The 26,605-nt window shown below is 36.4% G+C and overlaps 2 protein-coding genes across 2 annotated transcripts in view; both read left to right on the plus strand.

Moving 5' to 3' along the window:
- PIGX (phosphatidylinositol glycan anchor biosynthesis class X) overlaps nucleotides 1-17,164 on the plus strand; it is a 24,402-nt gene extending 7,238 nt beyond the window's left edge. Inside the window, exons 4-7 of the mRNA XM_061425583.1 lie at nucleotides 2,724-2,865; nucleotides 12,870-13,083; nucleotides 14,976-15,076; nucleotides 16,159-17,164. Coding sequence (XP_061281567.1) covers nucleotides 2,724-2,865; nucleotides 12,870-13,083; nucleotides 14,976-15,076; nucleotides 16,159-16,302 — 601 coding nt within the window. The 3' untranslated portion in view covers nucleotides 16,303-17,164. The remainder of the gene's footprint in view (nucleotides 1-2,723; nucleotides 2,866-12,869; nucleotides 13,084-14,975; nucleotides 15,077-16,158) is intronic.
- Nucleotides 17,165-21,827: 4,663 nt separating this feature from the next.
- The window catches only part of PAK2 (p21 (RAC1) activated kinase 2), a 91,220-nt gene continuing 86,442 nt past the window's right edge, over nucleotides 21,828-26,605 (plus strand). The window contains exon 1 of the mRNA XM_061412041.1: nucleotides 21,828-21,912. The gene's annotated coding sequence lies outside the window, so the exon portion shown is untranslated. The remainder of the gene's footprint in view (nucleotides 21,913-26,605) is intronic.

Below are 26,605 nucleotides of genomic sequence, written 5' to 3' on the forward strand. Positions count from 1 at the left end.
AGAAAAACAGCCTTAGTGGTACTCTCTTGAAAGTCATGAAGTTGGCCCTTCACAAAATGAAGCACCAGGCTTGATTTGCCAACAGCAGGCTCTCCCAGAAATACTAGTTTGAACTGGCATATTTTATTTCCAGTATTGATCCTTTGGGTTTTGATTAACCATGTTCATATTTGAAAGAAGTCCCTAATTTCAGTCTCTTACATCAATTTCCAAGTTGCAGGGTGTCAGTTTTTCTTTCTGGAGGTAAAGAAACCTGAGACCATACAAGCAGGTCTGTGGGACCAAGGCTACCTGGCAGCAGATCCCAGACATAGTCTGAAGGACAAGAGAGGCTGAGGCTGTGGCTTGGAGGAGGCCGTAGCTCCTTCTCCTATTGAGTCCCAATTTAATGCCAAGTTGTTAAGAGACCATATTCTGCTTGATTTCAGTTCTTTAAAACTTTTAGAGACTTCTTTTAATGCTCAGCATATAGTTTTTCTTATGCACTTAGAATGTTCTATTACTATAATTGTCAGTTAGATCAACTAAATTGAAGGTTGTTCATGTTTTCTGTGTCTTTACTGATTTTCTCTCTACTTGTTCTATCCATTACTGAAAGAAGGGTATCAAAATCTTTTGCTGTAATTCTGAATTTGTCTGTTTATCCTTATAGTGCTACCCGTTTTTACTATGATGTAGAATACAGGAATCTTTGAAGCTCTGTTATTGGCTACAGACAGTTATATTTTATATATAAATTATTGTTATATTTTATTTTCTTGTTATATTTTCTTGATGATTGACCCTTTTATTTTTGTGTGGTATTCTTCTTTATCCATGGCAATATTCCTTGTCCTAAAGTCTTCTTTTTCAGTATTATTATAGCCACTCTCAGTTCAGTTCAGTCGCTCAATCGTGTCCGACTCTTTGCGACCCCATGAATCGCAGCAGGCCAGGCCTCCCTGTCCATCACCAACTCTCGGAGTTCACTCAGACTCACGTCCATCGAGTCAGTGATGCCATCCAGCCATCTCATCCTCTGTCATCCCCGTCTCCTCCTGCCCCCAATCCCTCCCAGCATCAGAGCCACTCTATAGTATTGTTATTAATATTTGCATACATTTTTCCATCCTTCTACTTTTATCTGTGTTTATATTTGCCATTTCTTGTAGACAGCATATAGTTAAGTGTTGCTATTTCATCCAATCTGTCAATCTCTATATTTTAACTGGAGTGATTAGACCATATACTTTTAATGTTAATATAGATTTGGTTGGTTTGGTTTAAATTTACTCATCTTGCTACTTCTTTTCTATATTTTTTTCTATTTGTACCATCTAATCTTTTTTCTTTTTTCTTGCCTTATTTTGGATAAATGGAATATTTTTAGATCATTCCATTTTATCTCCATTTTTGGCTTATTAACTATACCTCTCTCTTTTTAAAAAATTAGTTGCTTTAGGGTTTACAATTTTAACTTATCAGAGACTACCTTCAGATAATACTGTTTATACCATGAATAATGCATGAATCTTATAGCAGAATAGTTCATTTCTTTCTTCTCCCCTTTATGCTATTCTTGCCATACGTTAATTAACTTTATGCTTTTTTGCTTATGTTGTAAACCTGCCAAAATTGTTGTTACTTTTGCTCTGATCAGTCATATATTTTTTACACTATTATTTATTTTAATTGTGGTAAAATACCTGTAACATAAAATATGCTGTCCTAACCATTTTAAATTATACACTTTAGTGGCATTAAGGACATTCCCATTGTTGTGTTACCATTATTACTAACTATCCACAGACCACTCTTCATCTTACAAAACTGAAATCTGTACCTCTTAACAGTAACTCCTCATCCCCATCCCCCAACCACCTGGCCCTGGCAACCGCCATTCTACTTTCTATCTCAGTGGGATCTCTGCTGAACTCTTTGGTTTCTATCCTTTGGTTGGTGGAATGCAGTGTCTTTGTGAAATTTCAGAATTTATCTTTCAGTTCCTTGGTAATTCTTTGTCCAGTCTTGTGGAGTTACGTATTACTCATGTTTGTTTTAGTACTCAATAAAAATTCAAGGGGACTCCAATTCAGACTTCTAGAACTCATTGTACAAAGATACTTCCTCTCTGGAACGTAGTGCTGTGACTTCTAGCTGCTTAATCCTCCCTTATCTTCTATCCCTGTTTTCTTACTTAAGCAAAATCACCGTGCTTTGGACCTCCTTCTCTGCACTTGGTCCAAAATAAGCCTCCAGAGAGAAAGCTGAGACAATTGTACATTTAAGTTTATTAAAATAGGTTTATTTTAGATTAATACTTGTGGTGTGGTATGAGGTAGAGGTCACAGTTCAGTTTTTTCTATATAGGTACACAGTTGTTTCAGCATTGTTTGTTGAAAAGATAATCTTTTCCCCATCAAATTATATTGGCACCTTTATTTTTAAAAAGTGTGTGTCTGTTTCTGGACTCCATCCTTTCCCATTGATGTTTGTCTAATAGGATACCCTAAAAGGATACTGTGACTATGACATGAATTTCTGAAAGATCTAATGAGTGATTCTGATGTGATGTAAATATTTCATTTGACTTTATGATCTTCTTTTGAAAAACTAATTTGAAATATAATATTTGTGCTAATTTAAATATAAGCTTGTTATATTAGCTTGTTTAAAAATTGAATGAATTCTTAAGAAAAAAAAATTGAATGAAGATATTTACTTAAAACATACTTGTCTTACAGAGACCTGTTAACAAAAGTGAAATTTGGAGAAAGCATTGAGGACTTACAGACCTGCCGACTCTTAATTAAACAGTACATCCCAACAGGACTTTTTGTGGATCCGTATGAGTTGGCTTCATTACGAGAGAGAAACATAACAGAGGTACAACTGTTAGAGGGATTTTTTGAGAGGGAAATTATTGTAGGAATATTGTAATTGGATTAAGGAAAAATAGACAAGATGACATTGTAGTATCTTTTAATTCATTTTGTTAAGTGTATGTAAAAGATAGGATGGGAGTATTCTTTAAAAAGTGAGTGAAACTTGTCATACTTGTCTGTACTAAGTCAGCTAAAATGGCGATTATATTAAAGCTTGTCTTTGAAAAGATTAGTGGTTAATAAATACTGCTTCAACAACAACTACTTTGTTAAAATTTGACATATACCCCAACATCTGTATAATATGGGTATGGAGGAAAGGAAACAAATATTTATTGGATATCTATATAACAGGTATTTTTTTGAAGGAAGCAAGATAAAATTAAGCATTATAAGAAAGATTATGTCCCACATCCTTTTCATAGATTAATCTTTACAGCATCATTGGAAAGATTCCATTTTCTAGATAAGGAAACAGGCACAAAGGGTCCAAATAACTTATCCCGGATCACATAGGTAAATGGAAAAGCCAGGAAATGAATCCAGGATTGTCTAATTGCAAAGTTGGTGTTCTTTTGGGAAATAAATCTTACTCCTTAGTTAAGAGTTTGCCTAACTTTGATAAGAATCACCAGGGGGTATTTTTGGTGCAGATTATTGTCTTTCTGAGAAAGCTTAATTCAGCAAATCAAATTGGATCCCCAAATCTCTTAATGACTGAAGTGATTCCTATTAAGAAATTTGGGGAAACTGTTTTAGTTCATTCTGTATATGAATTTTAAAAAGGCAAAATACACTTGGATATACTTGGAGTCATTTAGGATGGTGGTTTATTTCTAATTGTGATTTAGTCTAATTTCTTCACCTGTTTTATTTACATTTGTTTTTGAGTAGGTAATTATATCCTCATGGTTTATAATTCAGGGAGTATAAAAAGTATACAATGCTAAGCTTTCCCCTGTTTTAACCTCTCGTTACCATTTCTTCCTATTTCTGTTTTTGTGTCTGTATGGCAGTTTAGGTACACATGTTCACATATATGGCAGTTTAGATACATATGTGGGAAGATCCTTTTTTTTTGTTTGTTTGTTTCTTTTTTTCACTGAGCATGAATTCTGAATGAGGCTTTTTAATTTTTACACAATATGTTTTGGGAATTCCCTGGCAGTACAGTGGTTAGGACTCCACACTTTCACTGCCCAGGTTCAGTCCCTGGTCTGGGAATTAAGATCCTGCAAGCTGAATGGTACAGCCAAAAAAAAAAAGTACATTTCAAATTTAAATACAGTTCTTGGCTTGTACTGACATGGATTGGAATCATATTTAAATTTACTTAATAAAATGATCTACCATGTTTTAAGAAAGTGGAATTTTTTTATGCATAGATACCCAAAAAGAGGTCACATACCCACATACCCATACCTGTGGTTGGGATGAGATAGGGGTGTGTGCAGGTTGCCTATAATGAGAAAATAAGGTGGGTAAAGGGTCCCATTATAGATTGCTTGACAGGTTTCTCTTTATCTTGATTTTCTGCTTCCTAATTCTCTAATATCTAATTACAAATCTTTTACATGAATTTACTTTTTCATTTTGGAAGCTTCTAGAAAAATAGATGTCTCCTTTGTATAATTAGAAGTTGATTTCCTGATATATTAGATGCTATTTCCTTCTGCCTAGCTGAGTTGAGACTGTGGCCCCAATTCTTTGTGCAGAGAAACTTTGTCATGAGATGTGGTATTATTTGGTGACTTTAACTAGATAGAAGAGAATTTATACATAGGGAATGATTGATGCTTATATATCTTGATTCTATTAGATAAGACAAAATTTTTGACTGTATGGATGATATGAGTTTATGATAGCTTCTGAGCAATTTGAAAATAAAACAAGTCTTAACTAGTTTCATTGTAGATTTTTAATCAAAATCTCTCACATTCTTTGGAAACAGCATTAGATTGAAACATAAGAAATTGATATTTTATAGGTCAAAATGGAAATGTTTTTGAAATTGCAAGTTTCACTCAGTCAAAATGTGTTAGGACTTCTGCCTTGGCCAAGGTAAAGAACAGGGAACACATTTGCTTTCCACTTGAAACAACCAAGAAATAGACAAAATATAAGAAAGAATGGAAAAAATAATTGAATATCAAGCAGTGAAATCTTAGAGATGAGAAATAAATAATGTTAGCCCTTCAGTTGTCCTAGTTTATTACATGAGAGTTCAGACTGTGGTACAGGGAGGGTGAACCTAAGCAGAGCCTAGTGGACTTCTTGAGTTAAGGAGATAAAGGTAAGATTTGGGAAAGACCAAAGTCACTAAAAGTGCTTTCCAGGTGACACTAGTGGTAAAGAACCCGCCTGCCAATGCAGGAGACATAAGAGATGCAGGTTTGATCCCTGGGTTGGGAAGATTCCCTGGAGGAGGGTATGGCATGGCAACCCTCTCCAGTATTCTTATCTGGAGAATCCCATCAGACACGACTGAAGTGACTTAGCATGCATGCACACAGAGTCACTAGAATTCACTAACAGTGTATCAGAGAAGAGAGAACTGCATAGAGACAAATTCCAGAGATCCACAGAGGTTCCCCTGAATGCATAGTTGAGTATTAATTAATGCATGCATGTGAGGAAACTGCTTGATGCTGGGAAAAGAACTATATGAAAAAATTAGAGGTAATAGTGTCTCACACAGGTCTAGCTGTGGTACCTGTTCCCACCAACCAGACTGGGATAATCCTTGTAATTCACTAGGCTTTGGATAGAGTAAACAGAAGTACTCAGTAGTGGGGAATACTAAGCCCTAGAGTGAACATTATTTCAGTCCTACCTAACAAATTTCAAAACCAAGACCTTGCAAAAATCAGACAGTTGCAAGTAACCTTACAGCATTACAAACAAAACTTAAGAATATTTATAGGAATGCAGAAATATCTAGTATCCAACAGGATCAAAATGTCTTGACTCTAATAAAAGTTTTGCAAGGATGTGGGAAAATATGACCTGTAATGAGGAGGTAAATGATTCAGTTAATGCTGATCATAGATGTATTCCTTATGTTCAGAAAGGTAAATAGAAAAATGGAAGATACTTGAAAGGACAGTTGACCTTTTAAAAATTAAGACTACAAAGTATGAGATGGAAAATATTCTGGATGGAATTAATGGCAGATTAATGCAGAAGAAAAGATTAATGAACTTGAAATCATAGCAATAGAAACTACTAAAAATATAAAACAGATAAAGAAAAGAAATGTAAAAAGCGAGTAGAACATTAGTGAGTTGTGGAACAACTTCATGTGACCTACCATAAGTCTAATTGGGTTATTTCTAAGAGATACCTGCATCCTCAACGTTCATTACAGCATTATTTACAATAGCCAGGATATGGAAGCAACCTAAGCATCCATCAATAGGTGAATGGACAAAGAAAATGTGAGATATATATTTCTGAAACTGAGATGTGTATAAATGTGTATGTATTTGTGTGCATTTGTGTATATATGTGTATATACACATGTATATGGATACCCATACACAGAGACACACACAATGGAATGTTATGCAAACATTAGAAAAAAAAGAAGAAATTCTGCCATTTGCAACAAAACGCATGAACTTTGAAAGTGTTGTGCTAGTAAAATAAGTCAAAGAAAGACAAATGCTGTATGATCTCACTTAGATGGGGAATATAAGAAAAACTGAACTCAGAAACAGAGAGTAGATTGGTCATTGCCAGGGGTGAGAATGCAGGAGAAATGGGTGAAGGCAGTCAGAAAGTACAAACTCCTAGTTATAAGAAGAGTTAAGTTCTGAAAATCTAATGTATAGCATGGTGACTGTAGTTAACTGCTAGTGTAGTCACTAGCTGTAGTGACTGCTGAGAGAGTATACCTTAAATGTTCTCACCATGCACACACACTGAAAGGTAACTGTGTGAGGTGATGGACATTTTAACTAATGTTATTATGGTAATTATTTTTCAAAATATACATATATCAGATCTTCATGTTATATACCTTAAGCCTACACAATGTTATATTTCATATCTCAATAAAACTGAGCAGGGGAGGTGTAACGGAAATCCCCAAGGAGAGATGAAAGACATGGAGATGGAAAAAAATATTTGAAGAAATAATGGCTGAGAAAATTTCAGATTTGATGGAAACTACGAACCCACATATCTACGAAGCTCAGTGCAAGAAATATGAAAGAAACTATATCAAGGTACAAGATAATAAAATTGTTTAAAACAATGATAATGAGAAAATCTTAAAAGCATCAAGATGAAAAAAAAAACAAACACATAAAATACAGAGGACCAAAGGTAAGAATAACAGCAGATTTCTTGTCGAAAATAATGCAAACAAGAATTTGGAGCAGCAGCATCTTTAAAATATAGAAAGAAAAAAAAATCTGTTTCTTTATACAGTGAAAATGCCTTTCAAGGTGAAGGTGAAATAAAGACTTTTTCAGGCATAAAGGTTGAAAGAATTCTTCACCATCAGACCTCCAATACCAGAAATGTTAGAAGAGATCCTTCAGGCAGAAGGAAAATGATACCAGATGAAATCGAGGAAAGAAGAACACTTGAAATGATAACTACATGAGTAAAAATAAGTTTTTTTCCCATATTATGTGAATTTTTCCAAGATAATTGACAAAAAATAACAACAATGTAGTGTAGCATCCATACCATGTCTAAGAATAAAATGTATGATCACACTATCACAAGGTTGAAGGTGAAAAATGAAATACACTTTAGTAAGGTTGTTACACTAAATGTAAGGTAGTTTAATGTCACTTGAAAGTAGACTGATACAGTAAAGATGTTTACTATAAACTGAAGTAACTGCAAAAATAACAGTCATAGTTAATATGCCAGCACAGCAGATTAAATGGAACTATAAAAAAATTCAGTCTATTGGAGAGAAGGCAGAGAAAGAAGATAAAGGGAACAAAAGATAAAGATACAGAGAACAAGATGAATTAAACTTAACAATATTAATAATCATATTAAATGTAAATGTCTAAGTATCTCCATTAAAAGGCTGAGATTTTCAGATTGGATAAGAAATCAATACCTAACTGTATATTGCATATAAGAAATGAACTTTTAAAACAAAAGATAAGACATGCTCACACTGATCAAAGGAAAGCTGATGTGGTTATATTAATATTAGGCAAAGGGATTCAAGAGCAAAGATTGTCACAAGTGCTAAAGACTATCACCATTTTGATAAAGGGATCAATTAATCAGCAGGAAATAATAATTCTAAACATTTATGTCACTAATAACAGATTCAAAATGCAAAGAAAAATTGGTTGAACTGTAAGGTGGAATAGATGAATCCACACTTACAGTTGGAGATTTCAGTACCCTTCTCTCAATAATTGATGTGATAAGTAGACAGAAAGTTGGTAAGGATATGAAAGATTTGAACAAAACTGTGAACCAACTCCCTGATCTAATTGGCATTTATGGACCGTTCCATCCAACAACAGTGGAATACATGTTCTTTATAAGTATACATGCAGTATTTATCAAGATAGATCATTCTAGGCTATAAAACAAGCCTCAATAAATTTAGAATTCAAGTCTTACAAAGAATATTCTTGACTGCAAATGAACTAAATTAGAAATAAAGAATAGAAAGATCTTTAGAAAATCTTCAAATATTTGGAAACTAATTAACACACTTCTAAGTAATCCATGGGTCAAAAGAAGAAAGCAGAAGGGAAATAAAGTATTTTGAACTGAATGAAAATGAAAACATAACATACCAGAACTAATGGGATACTGCTAAAGCTGTGTTTAGAGGGAAATTTGTAGCACTAAGATGCCTATCTATTTTGAAAGAAGATCTCAATTAACGTTTTCAGCTAAGCCTCCTTAATCTATGATGAGCACGTGAAACCACAGTAGAAGGATGGAAATAATGAAGGTCACAGCAGAAATTCATGAACTAGAAAACAGACACACACAGTAGGGAAAGCTGGTGAAACCAAAAACTTGTAGTTTAAGATGGATAAAATTGATAAACTCTTTAGCCAGACTGATTAGAAAAAAATAGGTACTGTTAGAATTAACATCCCGGGGCTTCCCTGATGGTACTGTGGTTAAGAATCTACCTGTCAATGCAGGGAACACGGATTCAATCCCTAGTCCAGGAAGATCCCACATGCCTCAGAGCAGCTAACCCCGTGCATCACAGCTACTGAAGCTCGAGCTCTGGAGCCCCCAAGCCGCAACAAGAAGCCTCCACAAGGATAAGCCCACTTACTGCAACAAAGAGTAGCCACCGCTCTCCCCAACAAGAGAAAACTAGCACACAGCAATGAAGACAGCGTGACCAAATAAAAATACATAAATAAGTAATTAACAAGAATTAACATCCCAGTGTCAGAAAAGTATTTATTGTTATACATTTCATTTCTTTAGTTTTACAATTTTAGATTGTATAAGTTATTCAAAGATACTGATTGCTGTGTCTTACTTGGGAAATGTTTTAGATTTTTTTTGTTCTGGTTTTGAGTTTTTTTGATAGAGCTCTGCTGCTGCTGCTGCTAAGTTGCTTCAGTCGTGTCCGACTCTGTGCGACCCCATAGACTGCAGCCCACCAGGCTTTCCTGTCCCTGGGATTCTCCAGGCAAGAACACTGGAGTGGGTTGCCATTTCCTTCTCCAAAGCATGAAAGTGAAAAGTGAAAGTGAAGTTGCTCAGTCGTGTCCGACTCCCAGCGACCCCATGGACTGCAGCCTACCAGGCTCCTCTGTCCGTGGGATTTTCCAGGCAAGACTACTGGAGTGGGTTGCCATTGCCTTCTCCAGATAGAGCTCTAGTCTAGGGGAGAAAGATCTGTTGAGTGTTACAGTTCAAAAATTTTATTGCTTAATTCATTTAACTTTGCTAAGGTGGTTTTTGATATGTGTAGTTTAGTGTTGTCATGAAAAAGTGTAGGTCCATGGCTGTTAGCCAGTGGGTCTTAGTTGCAGCATGAGAACTCTTAGTTGCAGCATGTGGGATCCAGTTCCTTGACCAGGGATCGAACCTGACCCCCTGCATTCAGAGCACAGAGTCTTAGCCACTGGACCACCAGGGAAGGCCCTAAGGCTGATTTTTGAGATTCAGATACCCAGAATAAAAGTTTTTGAACCATCACCAAATAACCCTTTGACTAATAGAGCCCTCTCTGAAGGCCAAAATGCCATTTAGACCAGTTTGCCTCATTTTCATTATATTTTAGTTTAAATTCTAGTTTAAATTCCGGAGAAGGCAATGGCACCCCACTCCAGTACTCTTGCCTGGAAAATCCCATGGACGGAGGAGCCTGGTGGGCTGCCGTCTATGGGGTCTCACAGAGTCGGACACGACTGAAGCGACTTAGCAGCAGCAGCAGCAGCAGTTTAAATTCATGTTAAAAATATTCTCAGTTTTTGGGAAGTTTCCATATTTTTATGTCTATGGAAAATAAACAGTAAACAAAACTCATTAATTAGAGAAACTGAAGATCATAATGCCATCATAAATTCTAAATAGCACTGTCAGGAATATACTTTGTGTTAGTTCTACTTATTATACTTAATTTTCAACTAGATAAATATTGGCTATCTTATTTAACCTAACTGAATAGGGGAATCTCTTTGACCTGGCTTTGAATCTTGTCTCCTCTCCTTACTAGCTACTATATTGTTTATCCACCTGATACTTTGTTTACACATTTATATAACAGGCCTAAGAGTTCCTACCTGATAGGGATCTTGTGAAAATTAAAGAAAAGAATGTATATAAACTACTGAGCTTAATTGGTACTCAAAGAAAGTTACCTTTATTATTACTGGGTCATTCTATACATCTTTGTTGACAAGATAGAAAATATGTGTTATTTTGATTTATATCTAGTTGTATGCAAAGAGAGTGCGTTGATAAACTTGTAGCAGAAGGTCTCTAGTGAAATTTCTTAGGGATTTGCTGTTGTAATCTTCTTAGTCAACATTTTTATACTTAGATAAAAATACAGAAGATATTGTTATCAAGTTCATAAATGTTACATAAATGGTTGACAGATTGGGATTTCAGTTAAATCTCAACAGCCTAGAAAAAAATAGACAATAGCCAGAAAGATAAAATTTAATAGAGATAAATATAAGTCCCTGGATTTAATTAGTGAAAAGTCAATTACTTGAAAAAATTGGATGGGAGTTACTTAAAAGTTTTCTGCAAAAAGTTCAAATGAAAAATATAAGGATGAATAGGCAGAGCACTGGGTCATTGAAACTATTCAGTATGATACATGTCATTTTATATTTGTCAAAATCCATAGGCTCTACAACACAAAGAGTGAACCCTAACTTAAACTATAGACTGTAGTTAATAATAATGTATCAGTATTGACTTAATGAATTGTAACAAATGTACCAGACTGATTTTGATAATAGAGAAAACTGTGAGTGTGTTTGGGAGGGATGGGGAGTATGTGGGAATGCTATATTTTCTGCTTAATTTTTCTATACCTAAAATTGCTCTAAAAAATGAAGTCTATTAGTTTAAAAAAATAATATATATATATATATATATCACACTGAAATGAGGCTGCTAAAAAGTTAATGAAATTTTTAAACCTAGAAACTGGAAAAAAAATAATGTAATTTTTGGTAAAGAAGATAGTATTGCTGCTATTTTCTCTGAGTATTTCAAAAAGCAACTGATACGATGAATGGTTTGGAAAACCATGTCTTGAGAAACCAAGAAAACTGTACATATTTCTTTGGGAAGGAGAAAACATATGGAGGAGGGTGGTTGCCTTCTAAGTTATGAGGGACCCTTAGTAAAACAAATAACATATTTTTTGCAAATATTGTAAGCATGGACAATTGGTGAATTGTTTGGGGTCAGAGAATCAAGTTTCTACTAATAAAAAGGAAATATATTTAACAGTACATTAAATGAGATGACTTAAAATAATGAACTGCCTTCCAATCATTGAAAGCATTAAAACAGTGGCTGGATATTTGAAAAATACTCTCATTGGAACAGTGGTTTAAATTGATCACTTCTCAAGTTCCTTGTGAGTCATAAGATTATAAATCTTTGACCTTTGCTAGTTAGTTCTGTTACTCCTGTGATGAACAGGGAAGAAACAACATGTGAAAATACAGCACTTGGTGTCACTGTCAAATAAAAGAATTAGGATGCTAGCTCTGGTGGGTAGAAATTAATGCTGGTTTTTTCTCTTTGTGTAAGTGAATCTGAAGAAAACTTGCATGTGTGTATGCAAACACATGCACACATGTAGATAATGTTCATATGTATGTGTATGTGTGTGTGTATATGTGTGGTTTTATAAATAAATATGTATATATGGATACATTTATAATGTAAGACTAATTTCTGCCATGTGTGCATTTTTACTTTTGGCATAAAACACTTATTTTAAAATGTTTTTTTACCATGTTAGTTTTTAAAAGAATCGTTACCATTTTTTCCATTAACTCTTTGTATCCAAAAAAGAGGGCTGACCTTTGCTTTGACTTCCTGCCCGCAATGCTCTATCTTACTCACTACCATCTTACTTGCTTCTTTGAAGAACAGGAAATTACCAGAGTGATACCTATCATTTTAACCCAATACTGGGTTAACTTTTTATCATAGTTTTCAAGCTTATTGAATAATGCTGTATTTATTCCTGAAGTTTCTTTTCTCGGTACCTGTTTTGTTACCAAAGCAAAGGTTGATAAGGAAATTACATAGAAATTCTTATTATGAGGAAATTTCACACCTCAGAGTATAATTTCTTTAGTTTACTTTTAGTAAGCTTCTATTAAACACAGATCACATCTTGTGTTTTCTACTTAAAACTGAGGATGGACAAGGAATGAAAATTGTTTATAAGGGGTGGTGTGTTTGACATTTTTGTTCATCTGTATAGCAGTCTTCTGGTTTTGTTTTTTACATCTTCCTCATTCATTTCTTCTGGACTGATATTTGTATTCTTTTTGACAGGCAGTGATGGTTTTGGAAAATTTTAATATAGAGGCTCCCAACTATTTGTCCAAGGAATCTGAAGTTCTCATTTATGCTAGACAAGATTCACAGTGCATTGATTGTTTCCAAGCTTTTTTGCCTGTGCACTATCGCTATCATCGGCCACATATTAAAGATGGAGAAACTTTTATTGTGGTCCATAACCCTGATTTATTGATGTATTGTGACCAAGGTAAGGGTTACAAATCTTTTTGGAGAGTTGAAAATAAGAATGAAGCTATGGTGGTAAGTCAAGAACAATGATAACAAAGTCATGTTTCTTTTTCCTTTCTGTTAAACTTTTTGATTGTAAAATAAAGCACTGATAAGGAAAAACTTCACAAATATATAGTTTAGTGAATTATTAGAGGGGAACTAGCCATGTAACTACCACCCAGGTCAAGAAACAACTTTGCCAGTCAGCGTAGCAGCAGCCCCACAGGTCCTGTCCCAATCGCCTTTCCTGTAAGAGTAACCCACTCTCCTGACTTTTAATCACTTCCTTATGTTTCTTTTATACTTTTATTACTCAAGTGGGCATTCTTAGACACGATGGCTTAGTTCTGCCCATTAAGAAAATGTTATTTCCGTTAAGTCTATTAATTACAGATTTCCCCTCTATTTCATTCTTTAAAGAAAATTTTATCTGTTGAAGAACCAGGGTCATTTGAGACCCTGTCATTGTTGAGGTTTGGATGACTATACTCATTAATTCCTCTGACTTCTTCATTGCTTGGAAATTGGTAGCTAGCTTGAGAGGTGTGATCAGATTCAGGTTTGATTCTTTTGGTAAGACTATAGGTGGTGCTGTGCTCTTTTATCAGAGAAGGCAATGGCACCCCACTCCAGTACTCTTGCCTGGAAAATCCCATGGATGGAGGAGCCTGGTAGGCTGCAGTCCATGGGGTCGATAAGAGTCAGACACGACTGAGCGACTTCATTTTCACTTTTCACTTTCATGCATTGGAGAAGGAAATGGCAACCCACTCCAGTGTTCTTTCCTGGAGAATCCCAGGGACGGGGGAGCCTGTTGGGCTGCCTTCTCTGGGGTCGCACAGAGTCGGACACAACTGAAGCGACTTAGCAGCAGCAGCAGCAGTGTGCTCTTTTATGAGTGGGCATATAATTCGTGGTGTGTTTCTTTTTTCAGCCATTGATGCCTCTGCTGATTTCTGTTTCTTCGTACTGATATTGCAGGATTGCATACTGATATTGTAGCTGTTCGTGCTTTGTGTCCACTTGCATGTATTTTAGGGATACTTTATCACCTAGGTTTGTTGTAAAGTTGTCTACGAGTTATTGGTTTTGTGTAGAATTGTTCTCCTTTATGTGTGGATTTCAGCAAAGTAAAAAACTGCTCTCATCATTTTCAGTCTTCCTAGAAACAAAACTTTAGGAAATCCCTTTCAGATTTTGGTTCTTTGTATCTCCAAATTTGGGCTGATTAAAATGTTTACAGAATTCAGTAGCACTGTTACTAAAGACTGACAAGAAGTTTTTAATCACATACTTGCTGTCATCATCTGTTTCATGATGAGAAAAGTTAAAAAGTATTCAACTGTGTTAACTTTGTTCATCCAACCTAGTTTACTGTTTGTTTTAATGGTCACCTTTTACCTACCCTAAATAAAGTTTGGAAAAGTACCCCCTCCCAAGAGAGCATTTGGGGTTCTGGAATTGTTCATTTTTTTGGTCTGAGAGTTCTTTCCATGGCTGTGTTTTATCTATGGAAATTTATCTGGTTTTAGGTTTATGATCTGTTCATTTTTCTGAGTTATGTTATATTTCAAGAAAAGTTTAAGTTAAAAAAATGGCCCCTGGTGTAGTGGGATTTGTTAAGAAGTCATGCTCAACTTCTTCACAGTCTTTGTAATTTTATAATTTTTAATTATAATTTTAATTTATAATTTTCAAGGCATCCACTTTAACAGTCTGTTAAAATAAAACAGCACATGATAGCTGAGTCCAAATCATGTACATTGTGTATTAAAATGTTTGAATAATCATATCCCAACATGAAAGACTGACTTGGCTTCTAGTCCAGATACAGGTTTTCTGATATGATTTTCTACCACTTTTTCTCAGAGTTTCCAGTCTTGAAATGCTGGGCTCAGTCAGAGGTGACAGCTCCTTGTACTTTGAACAGTAAGGATATCTGCCAATGGAACAATATGAAATATAAATCAGTAAGTTAATATTTTGGAGAAAGAAATGGCAAACCACTCCAGTATTCTTGCCTGGAGAATCCCATGGACAGAGGAGCCTGGTGGGGTACAGTCTGTGGGGTCGCAAAGTGTTGGACACAACTGAGCGACTAAACAACCACAACAACAAAGTTAATATTTTATGTTGTTTTAGGTCATGCGTCCTCATATAAAACTCCTTCTATAGTGTTTCTGCCGCATTTAAGGGATGATAATTTTATATTCTACCATAGGAAGCTGTTTTGTATTTGTTTTTAATGTTGTTTCTTTGTTACTGTTGGCAGTAGTCATAGAATCATATAATTTGCAGGCATGGAGACTGAGAGTTAGTCCCATGCCTCATTGATCCAGGGCTAAGTGTAGTTGATGTGCTTTTTAAAAGTGTGAAATGGCAAAAAAAAAAAAAAATAGTGGTGTGTCCATCTGATTTTATTTAATCAGTAAAACTTCACTATATTTAGAACTTTTTATTAATTTTTAAGTAACAAAATGAATTAGTTAACTTCATTATATTACATAGGACAAGTGAACAAAGGAAAGTAAAACTGTAAAGTTGTATCATTTCAACTGTGATTAAGTTTCTAGACAGTAATATTGTTATTATAAATCTAAATCTAGGTGGATGCAGGCCATTTTTAGAGTTTTAACCTCCCAACTTATTTTCAGTTATTAAACTGAGTAAGTATTAGTAGCTCATTAACACTGACTTGGTCAGAAGTCGAGACACAGATGTAGAGAATGGGTGTGTGGATACCAGGAGTGGGTATTAGAGAGGGTGGGATGACTTGGGAGATTGGGATTGACATATATACACTACTATGTATAAAACAGATAACTAATGAGGGCCTCTTGCATAGCACAGGGAACTTAATGAGTCTGATTCTGTTACATTAACTGAAATGTTGAATCTCAAAGAATCGTTCAGGTAGTGTTACATGTAGTATAGCAATGCGAAAAGTATTTAAAAGAAAAAAGAGAAAGTTAAGTTAAAAATCAAAGAAGTAGTGGTTTCATCTTAGGATGTTGATCTTGAATGTATCTAACTTCTCTGTCTCTCTCCCAAGGTATACAAGAATTTGACTCTACAAGTTCCAGTGGGGCTGACCATACATACCTCCTTAGTGTGTTCTGTGACTCTGCTCATTTCCATCCTGTGTTCTACTTTGATCCTTGTGGCTGTTTTCAAATATGGCCATTTTTCCCTATGAATTTTATGCGGTTAAATACTTTCCATAAACCTAAATAAGACTGAACTATTTGTGACTAGAAGTGTTCTTCTAGAATTATGTCATTACTTTTGCCTTTTGTCTTCATTTATGGCTGATATTATGTTTACTAGAGGAAATTCTGGATCATTCTCAACTAATTTCAAAGTTCAGTGCTCTATTGTGTAGACCTCTAATAATCCTCAAGCATCAGGGGCCAATACAGGAAACTTAATTCTGTTAAATTAATATTATTTATGAGAAGTGACTTAATCTTCATTTGGGTTATAAATAAGTACTTTATTAGAGACAAATTATTGCTAAAAATTGAGAAAATTGTTATGAATAAGACTAATTTGGATGAATCAGAGTTTATTTAAATGTTAGTTTTATAAGAATATTAATTTGTGCAGTTTCAAAGAAAATCATTAAAGTAGGACTTCTAAGAAATTAATATCAAAATTGATTATTCCTTGAAGCTTTTCCATTCTCTTTTTATAATACTGCTTTTGAATATATGAATTGGCAAAGGATTGATGGAGTTAAATACTAATATTAAAAAGTATATTTTACTAAGTTGTATAGTTACAAAAGTTTTTTGAGTCTTCAGATGATTTTTTTTTAAGAACAAAAGGTGTTGGTTTATTGTTTTTCTTTGGAAAAATTAGAAAATAAAGCAAATGCATAAGCTAATTAAGAAATAAAAGGGCAAGCATCTTCTAAAACAGAAGCCAATAAACTAGGATATGTTTTGTATAGCATAATGGGATATGATATACTTTATATATGCTATCACTGGTTAATTTCCTAAAACCCATTCTGGTATTTTTTAATGGGAATAAATATTTCTAATTTGCCATGTTAACATGTTTTCCAGGTTTTTTTTTTCCTCAGTGGGATTAATATAGTGGCATTTAAATAGAATTATATACTAGTTAAAATTCAGTACCATTAATACCATTTTGGAATACGGTTAGTCAGGTGGGGGAACCCGGTACTGTTTAACCTCTTAAGTGTGTTTCTTTGTATGTGCATGTATGTAATAGTCATTTTCTTTTGCACATCAAAGCCAAGTTCCTCAGTATTTAAATGTTTTCATTTCAGTTAATATTTGAAATGGTGGCTTGGGATATGATTCAGCTATTTTTTCATTTATATGGGTATTCAGAAGTGTAACAAAAGTGTGAATGTGAGTGAAGATACTTTAATATGAGTTTTTTTGCCTGATAAATGCTGGCAGATGATATCACTTTGATGCAACAGAGCATCAGATTTTGAAATCTTTATACTGTCTTCTTTGGATTACTTAAAAAATGAAAATTACTTTACTTTTTAAATCAGTTTCTCAAAGAAAACAGGTACTATTCTCCTGGTCATTGTGTTCCAGTATTGTTCCACTTGTATGCTGTATTTTCTTAAAGTATCATGTAATGTTTTCTGGGTGAAAATAACAAAGATTACCTCAACTAAGTGTGGTGGTGTGGTAGAGATTGTTTTGTGTGTGTGTGTGCCTTTCAGCCACTCTAGTAGGAACTTAGATTATTTAGTTAGATCTAATGGAGGATAGTAGATTTCATGACTTGGGAACTGAGAAGATTTATTTCTGCTGTAATGATTTCAGAATGTAATGAGTTTAAGGATTACTCTAGTCAAATAGTCTATTCATCTCATGTTACTCATCTATATTTATGACTGATGCTAATTGATATGATGTGAAGATAAAGAATGTAAGGTGAAGTGACTAACACCTATGTGTGCGTGCATGCTCGGTGTCCCACTCATTGCGACCCCATGGAACCTGCCAGGCTCCACTGTCCATGGGATTTCCCAGGCAAGAATACTGGAGTGAGTTGTCATTTTCTTCTCCAGGGGATCTTCCTGACCCAGGGATTGAACCCAAATTTCCTGCATCTCCTGCCTTGGCAGGCAGATTCTTTACCACTGTGTCACAAGGGAAGCCCCACACCTATCTGTATTATCCATCAAATTTATATACTACCGGCAGGTAGTTGAATGTAAGATTTGGTAGGCTGTGAGAGAGTGAAATAATATAGAGGATTGTCCTAGTCCATGCTGTGTTGGTAGGTTTAACTATCTATCTGATTTCTTGTACCTTACTTCTGGGATTACCTTTCTCCTGAAGTATATCTTTTTAAGATGTTCCTTTAGTAAGTCTCCGGTTTGTAACATCTCTGTGGCTTGTGATATCTCTGTTTTTGCTTGATGATATATTTATTTCACCCTCACTTTTGTTACTAAGAGTTTAACGAGGCATGTGCTTCTAAGTTCAGTTACTTTCTTTAGGTAGTTTGAAAATAGTTTTCCATTGTCAGATTGCACACATTGTTGCAGTTGTGAAATCTATGCTAAATTTAATAGTTGTTTCTCTGCAGGGGATGTCTTTTCTTTCTGGGTTCTTTATCTTTGGTGTTCTGCAGTTTTACTTTGATGTGTTTGAGATTTCCTTTACTTACCCTGTTTGGGATTCACTTTGCTTCCTGAATCTGAAGCGTCTTGTCTTTGATCAATTCTGGAAAATTCTAAGCCATTGTCTTATTATATATGCTTCTTTTGTTTTTTCTCTTTTTCTCATTATGCATACAGTATACCCGCACAATCTGTCCCCATGTCTCTCAACTTTCCTTTCATATTTCCTTTCTCTTTGGGTTGCTATCAGTAATTTCTTTATATCTGTCTTCCAGTTTATTAATTCTCTCTTTAACTGTGTGTAATGTACTATTTAATCCAAACATTGGCTTTGGTTTCAGTTATATTTTTTATTTCTAGAAGTTTTACTTGACTCCTTTTCAAAGTTGCTTGGTGAATTTTTTTTAAATAGTATCTTGTTTCTTGCTCCTCTCTTACTTTGCTTAATCATTTTAATAAACTTATGTTATATTCTGTAATAAATAATTCCAAAATCTAAACTTCATGAGCTTCATTATTCTCTTTGTGGTTTCTGTTGATTCATTCCTGGCTTTTTTTCTCAGACATATTGTAGTTTTATTTTGGGTGCTCATGTGTACCTTTTGATAGCCTGTTTATCTGTGGAAATCCTTTCAGTCCTCTGTTGAGAGTGACCCTGTGCAATAAGGATATATATTTGTTTCTTCTAGACCTCCAAGTGTTACCAGCCTGGGAGACTTACTTGACTTGAGGTTTCCTGGACAGTGTAGGTACTATAAATTTGAACTTTCAGACCTATGTGAGGGAAAACTTGTGGTTATGAATTCTAAAGGGGAAGTTTTTTTCCTCTTGATGCCAAAATCCAGGCTACAATATATCCACATATTGGCCTGGGTTGGTACAGGGGATTTTTTTCTCCTAGTCTATTCTCAGCGGGTATAGTCCTCTGAATTTTCCAGCCTTGTGCAGGATTATAGTCCCAACTCTTTGTACAGACTCATAGCCTTGTCTTTGGTCTCTTGTCTCCTGGGCGTCCAGGAAAACCATAGAGATTTGAGGTAAGTAGGTTCTTTCAACAAAACACAAAACAACAGACTTCATTGACGTGGTTACTACTTTGGTTTCTTGATCCTCCTTTGGGTTGAATCCCATCAGAGGTTTGGAAGTTTGGAAGCCCATCAGAGGTATTCCTTTCTCTTTGTTTTAATTGGAAGATGATTGCTTTATAATATTGTGTTGACTTCTGCCATATGTAAACATGAATCAGCCACAGGTATATACATGTCCCCTCCCTGCTGAACCCTGCTCCCATCTCCCACGCCATGCCACCCCTCTAGGTTGTCACAGAGCACAGAGATCAAATTGCCAACATCCGCGAGATCATTGAAAACGCAAGAGAGTTCCAGAAAAACATCTATTTCTGCTTTATTGACTATGCCAAAGCCTTTGACTGTGTGGATCACAATAAACTATGGAAGAATCTGAAAGAGATGGGAATACCAGACCATCTGACCTGCCTCTTGAGAAACCTGTATGCAGATCAGGAAGCAATAGTTGGAACTGGACATGGAACAACAGACTGGTTCCAAATAGGAAACAGAGTACGTCAAGCCTGCATATTGTCACCCTGCTTATTTCACTTATATGCAGAGTACATCATGAGAAATGCTGGGCTGGAGGAAGCACAAGCTGGAATCAAGATTTCCGGGAGAAATATCAATAACCTCAGGTATGCAGATGACACTGCCCTTATGGCAGAAAGTGAAGAAGAACTAAAGGGCCTCTTGAAAGTGAAAGAGGAGAGTGAAAAAGTTGGCTTAAAGCTCAACATTCAGAAAACAAAGATCGTGGCATCTGGTCCCATCACTTCATGGTAAATAGATGGGGAAACAGTGGAAACAGTGGCTGACTTTATTTTTCTGGGCTCCAAAATCACTGCAGATGGTGATTGCAGCCATGAAATTAAAAGATGCTTACTCCTTGGAAGGAAAGTTATGACCAACCTAGACCATATTAAAAAGCAGAGACGTTACTTGGCCAACAAAGGTCCATCTAGTCAAGGCTATGGTTTTTCCAGTGGTCATGTATGGATGTGAGAGTAGGACTATAAAGAATTCTGAGCACCAAAGAATTGATGCTTTTGAACTGTGGTGTTGGAGAAGACTCTTGAGAGTCCCTTGGACTGCAAGGATATCCAACCAGTCCATCCTAAAGGAGATCAGTCCTGGGTGTTCATTGGAAGGACTTATGTTGAAGCTGAAACTCCAATACTTTGGCCACCTGATGCAAAGAGCTGACTCATTGGAAAAGACCCTGAGGCTGGGAAAGATTGAAGGCAGGAGGAGAAGGGGATGACAGAGGATAAGATGGTTGGATGGTATCACTGACTCAATGGACATGGGTCTGGGTGGACTCCAGGAGTTGGTGATGGACAGGGAGGCCTGGTGTGCATGGGGTTGCAAAGTGTCAGACATCACTGAGCGACTGAACAGAATGAATACATTGAGGAACTCCTCTGTGAATAAAACATAGAGGCCTTAATTTGCAAGGAGGTGGGCCTTAATTAGCACCAAAATACATTGAACTACAGGCAAAAAGAAAATGGATAGTGGATGAATTCTCAGAAACAGATGTCCTGGAGCAGGTTCATGTAACAAGAATCGTCTTTCAGTGTCTTTGGTTGGCACAGACCTGACTGGAGACAATGCTGAACTACATGAGGGACTGGCGGTCTCTCTTAATATAGAGACTACCCCCCAAAGAAAGAAAGTGGGAGAGAGAAGTGGAACACATCTCCAAACTACAACTCCCGACAGGCCCCGCGTGAACTCTCCCACTGGGAGGTGGTGCCGGTCTCCGCCCAGTGGAGCTCGGGCTTCGGTCCCGCCCCTCTCCGCTCCCCGCCGTCGCCCTCCCCCAGGGTTGTGGCCACGCGCAGCGGCGGTGGTTGTTCCGCTTCCCCTCTGGCCTGGGCCGTCGCCATTGCCGAAGGCTCCCTGCCCTCCCCTCCCGGCGCCCGCGGGGCTCGGCTGCCGCCTGGCCTAGCAGTAGCAGCGGCTGCGCTCCAGCGCGGCTCCTCTTCCCGCCCCGCTTCCCCTTCCCTCCCCTCCCCGCCCCGCGTAGCGCGCTTGCTCTGGGCGGCTCCGGAGCCCGCCGGGAGCTCGGCCGGAGGCTCCTCGCTGGGGCGGGGACCTTTCCTCCCCTAGGGTAAGTCTGCAGACAGGCCGGGACGCGGGCCGTCGTTCTCATTTCTCCTCGCTTCTACGCGGCCTGGCCGGCGTGAGCGGCCCGGGGCAGCTGACCTACCCTACGCGGGCCCGGGAAGCCGCCACCTGCGTGCCTGGAGCCGCAACTCTTGGGGCGGTGGCTCATTGTCTGCGCCCTCGGGCTGTTTTCTTCTCCGGCTCTAGCCTGAAATGGGAAGCTTGCTGGGCTGGTGAGATCTAACTCTTCCTGGACCCGGCCCTGCCCTGAACCCTGTCGCGCCACCGTCTCTGCCCTCTGTAGATCTCCCTTCCCTCGCGTTTCAGCCGCCTTTTCTTCATTTACTTTAGTGTTCGACGAAACGTTTCGGGTTTTATTCCTTGATTTTTTCGTTTCTTACCGAGTCCCAGCTCCTCCTTATCTCTCTGGTCATCCCAGTTTCTTTGCCGAGGCACATTGTCTAGAGCCGCTTCATTCTTTTTAAACTGCAATCTGTGATCTCTTCCATATTCCGCATCAGTAGAAAACGAATAGTTTTCCGAGGGTTTGAGAGCCTCCGTTTAAAAACAGAACTTTCGGGTCTTTTCGTGATTCCTTTTGATCCTCCGCCAGGAGGTGAATATTTGCTTCTTTAGGTAACTTAGCTGAAGGTTGGCTTTCACCATGTTTAGCTTTCTTTAAAACAACACATACACACAAAACGTTGTCGAATATTCCTCAGTGCGCTCAACCTTTTGACTCATTCTTTAAAGATAGAGTCATCCAAGAGCTGAAGAGTGGAAAGCAATTGCCGTTGTCGTCAGTTGTTGTAGGGTTGTACTACCGGCCCCGTATCTTATCTTTAATGGGAATACTCTGGGCAGTGCGAACGTGATTTCTTTCCTCCTTGATAAATAATGCCAACTCCTATTGGTTTAGTTATCTCATTTATTTTACAAGTAATCTGTGTTTTTTTGTTTTCTTTTTCAACCTCTGTGAAAAGACAATCAAAATGGTTAGGCCTAAAATTAGACTCCCACGAGCTGTGTTTTGGATCAAGGTTGTTCACGTCACGTTTTTTCCCCTGCTCTGTTTGACTCTTCCGCTCTTGCAAGTAGGCAGGATATTGAAATGTAGAAGAATTTGCTCTGGGGGTTTTGTTGTTGTACGGTTATTAAAAGAATAACAGTAAGTAAAGTTAGATTGGGATGAAGACAGCGAATGGTAATTTTAAAAGCAGGTTAGAACTTGTCAACTTTTCCAAGAGCTCTGTGGCTTTTGTAAATCACACTCATAATCCCTTCTATATATTTTGTATCTATGAAAAAATATATATCTAAGTGAAACGTTTGTTCATGTTCTCCTCTTAAGGGTATTAAGGCAACTCTTAAATCCTTAGTTTTTAAATCTTTGTTGTTTTAACTAGCCAGAAACACAGACTTACATTATGAAAAATGAACCTTAAAATGTTTCTGACCTGTAACATATGTAGATCTTAAACCCACTTTCAGGTTTTGGTGGAAGAGGTTGACCTAAATTCAGTGTATTTTCAGGACTGTCATTTTGGTAGCGTCAGTTGTCCTTAATTCATTGAGAGGTCTTCTTGGCCTAAGGGGTTAAGGTCTAGAAATGTTGGAGTGTGCAAGTAGATGTGTTGATGTCAGCTTCTCTGCCAGTGATTTCTATAATCTGATACTTTTACTGAGGAAGAGTTCTGGGTATTCTGCTTCTCTTAGGGCCCTGATTCCAGTTTACAATTATTCAGAATTATTCTTCTGGACTTTTGACATTAAATGTTAACCTTGCAAACCCAAATTCATAAAGTCTGTAATTGTAGTCTATCTACTGAACAAATGAATAGGGGTTCCTATGATTCTCTAGTCTTTTTGATGGGCAGATTTCCAAGCAGACATGGTTAGCAGTGGTGTATGTATCTTTTCAATTATAATTTTTTTTAAGAGAAAACTTGGAACTTGTTCAGGTAGCTGGGATAAACATTCAGTTATTCTTTTTTTTTTTTTTTTTTTTAAATTTTTTTTTGGCTATGCCGGGTCTTCATTACTGCAGTTGGGCTTTCTCTAGTTCAGTGAATGGGGGCTACTCTGTAGTTGAGGTACGCACGCCTCTCATTGAGATGGCTTCTCTTGTTGAGCGTGGGGGCTTCAGTAGTTGTGGCTTGCCTGCTTAGTTACCCTGAGGCACGTGGAATCTTCCTGGACCAGGATGGAACCTGTGTCCCCTGCCTTGGCAGGTGGATTCTTTACCCTTGGACCACCAGCGAGGTTCTCTATTCTTTTTTAAAAAGAGAGAGACCTTGTTCAAATAGCTTGGGATAAAATAGGTATATATTGTTAAATTCTTCCTATGTTTAATCTGTCTATATTGATTGTTCTAGTATTTGAATATAACATTTCTTTTGGCTTTCTGAATTTTCTACTTTTGATTAAAATGTGAAACTGTACCTTGTTTTCAAGTCTTTAAGGCTTTGGGATTCTGATCAATTTGTTTTTAAAAGCTCTTGCCGTTAGTTACAGGGCTAATTCCAAACTAATCAAGGAGGATGTTAAGTTACTGGCAAATCTGAGTTGTCCTTTGTATCCTTCTTGTACCTTGGTAGAAGCAGAAAGAGATGCAAAAAAAAAAGAAGAAGAAGAAGAAGAAAAAAAAATAGCCCCTGTTGCCTTGAAAAATACTATTTTCTTCTGTGATAAGAATTGAGTGTCACCACTTCTTCATTTTAGGATCACTAACCTGAGTAAGAATAGTTAAGTCTGAATATTCAGGCCACATTTCAGAGGTCTAGCCTATTGTCTCTAAGATACATTAGTACTTGTCATTCCAGGTATCAGAAGTGGTTAGGAGCTGGAGACCTGGGTTTGAATCCTAGCTCTTGCACTTGACTCTGGACAAGATACATATTCTTTTCAGACTTGATTTTTTCAATCTGTAAGATGAGGATTAATAATAATAACAGTATAATACAAATTTCATAAGGCTATTTGGAGCAAATGAGATAATACAGGGAAAATTACTTAGCAAATGCTGTGCTTACATGATTAATAAATGTTAATTAATATTCTATTCTAAAATAGGTTTTATATTTAGTTGCTTCTGCAACAAATGTTATACCTAGAAACTTATATTTAAGACTGCTTTCTGAAAGTGGTTGGAATCTGAGGACCACGTTTTTGAGACCATAACTGTTAAAAGTTACTTTTCAGGGGAAAAAAAAAGTTTCATCAATGAAATCAAATATAGGTTTTTTAAATACATATTTCTCAGATTTTAAAATAGTCATATTTCTCATAGAAAATTTAGAAAGTAGTGTAAACTATTAAGAAACAGGACAAAAATTACTATACAAAAATCACTTAGCCCTCAGAGATAACCATAGTTATAACAGATTAGAATAGTGAGTTTTTTCCCCCTTATTTTAAAATTAAATTTCAAAGGTAGTCAGTTCATGCTTATCACAAAAGATTCAAGCAAGTCAGTTATTTAGAGTAAAAAGTGAAAATTACTTCCCTTACTTCCTAGTCGCATTTCTTACAGGTACCCACTGTTAGCAATTTTGTTTTCTTTATGCAATTAGAAATAAACACAGTGTGTGTGTAATCTTACCTTGATTTTTTTAATAAAAAATCTAATTATTATAAATTCTTTTTCCATCTCAGTACTTGTTATACCTCATGTTTTTAATAGTCATGCAACATTCTATTCTTTTCTTGTACTTTACTTAATTATTTATGGTTATTTGTTACTTCTACTTTCGGGCAACTAAAAGTGGAGCTTTAGTGAACTTACTTATATCTTTGTGCACATACATATGTATAGAAGTATTTCCATAAAAAGGATTATTAAGTGTGCATTTTAAGTTTTAATAGATGCCAAATTGCCTTCCTAAAAGGTTAGACTGATCTATACTTCTTTACTGAATTGCAGAAGCTCTTTACACATAGTACACACTAATCCTTTGTTTAAGAGTATCTTTTCCATTTTACCTTTATCAAAAAACAATCTTCTATATTTTCTTCTGGTACTTTAATAATTATATTTAAATCTTAGTACTTCAGGATTATTTTTTTGGTGCAAAGTGGGGTAAGAGTTTGGCTACTGAAATAAAATATAGGTATGAAAATATTTCAGGACTTTGAGGTTGGTGTAAAAATTTGTCACATTGATAGGGATTCAGAGAGGAATATTTTAATAGTTTTATTGTAAGCATCACATTTGAAAAGGAGGGGGAAATGCCCTCTTTTGGCTCCTGGTTCTTGGCATCTACCTAATTCATCCTCAGCTTTCAAATTTCAGCTTTTGAGTATAGCTTTCTCTGGGAGTCTTCCCTGATTTTCGGTATGATTTAGATATTCTTATTGGTTTTATATGTTTTCTTAACACATTGATCCATAATCTTTCTTTGGAGTGTGCTGAAAGGATGAGTTATTCATTTGGAAATGAGAATTATATCTCAATTTTTGTCAATTGAAACTAATCAAAAAGGAGGTGCAAAGAACTCTAGTTTTGGTTAAAATTGAAACACATATATACATACGGGCTTCCCATGTGTCGTAATGGTAAAGAACCCGCCTCCAGTGCAGGTTAGAGGTAACAGACTCTGGTGGATCCCTGGGTTGGGAACATCCCCAGGAGGAGGGCATGACAACCTACTCCTGTATTCTTCCCTGGAGAATCCAATGGACAAAGGAGCCTGGCGGGC

Source organism: Bos javanicus, chromosome 1 (genome assembly GCF_032452875.1).
Source record: "Bos javanicus breed banteng chromosome 1, ARS-OSU_banteng_1.0, whole genome shotgun sequence".
NCBI classification, from domain to species: domain Eukaryota; kingdom Metazoa; phylum Chordata; class Mammalia; order Artiodactyla; family Bovidae; genus Bos; species Bos javanicus.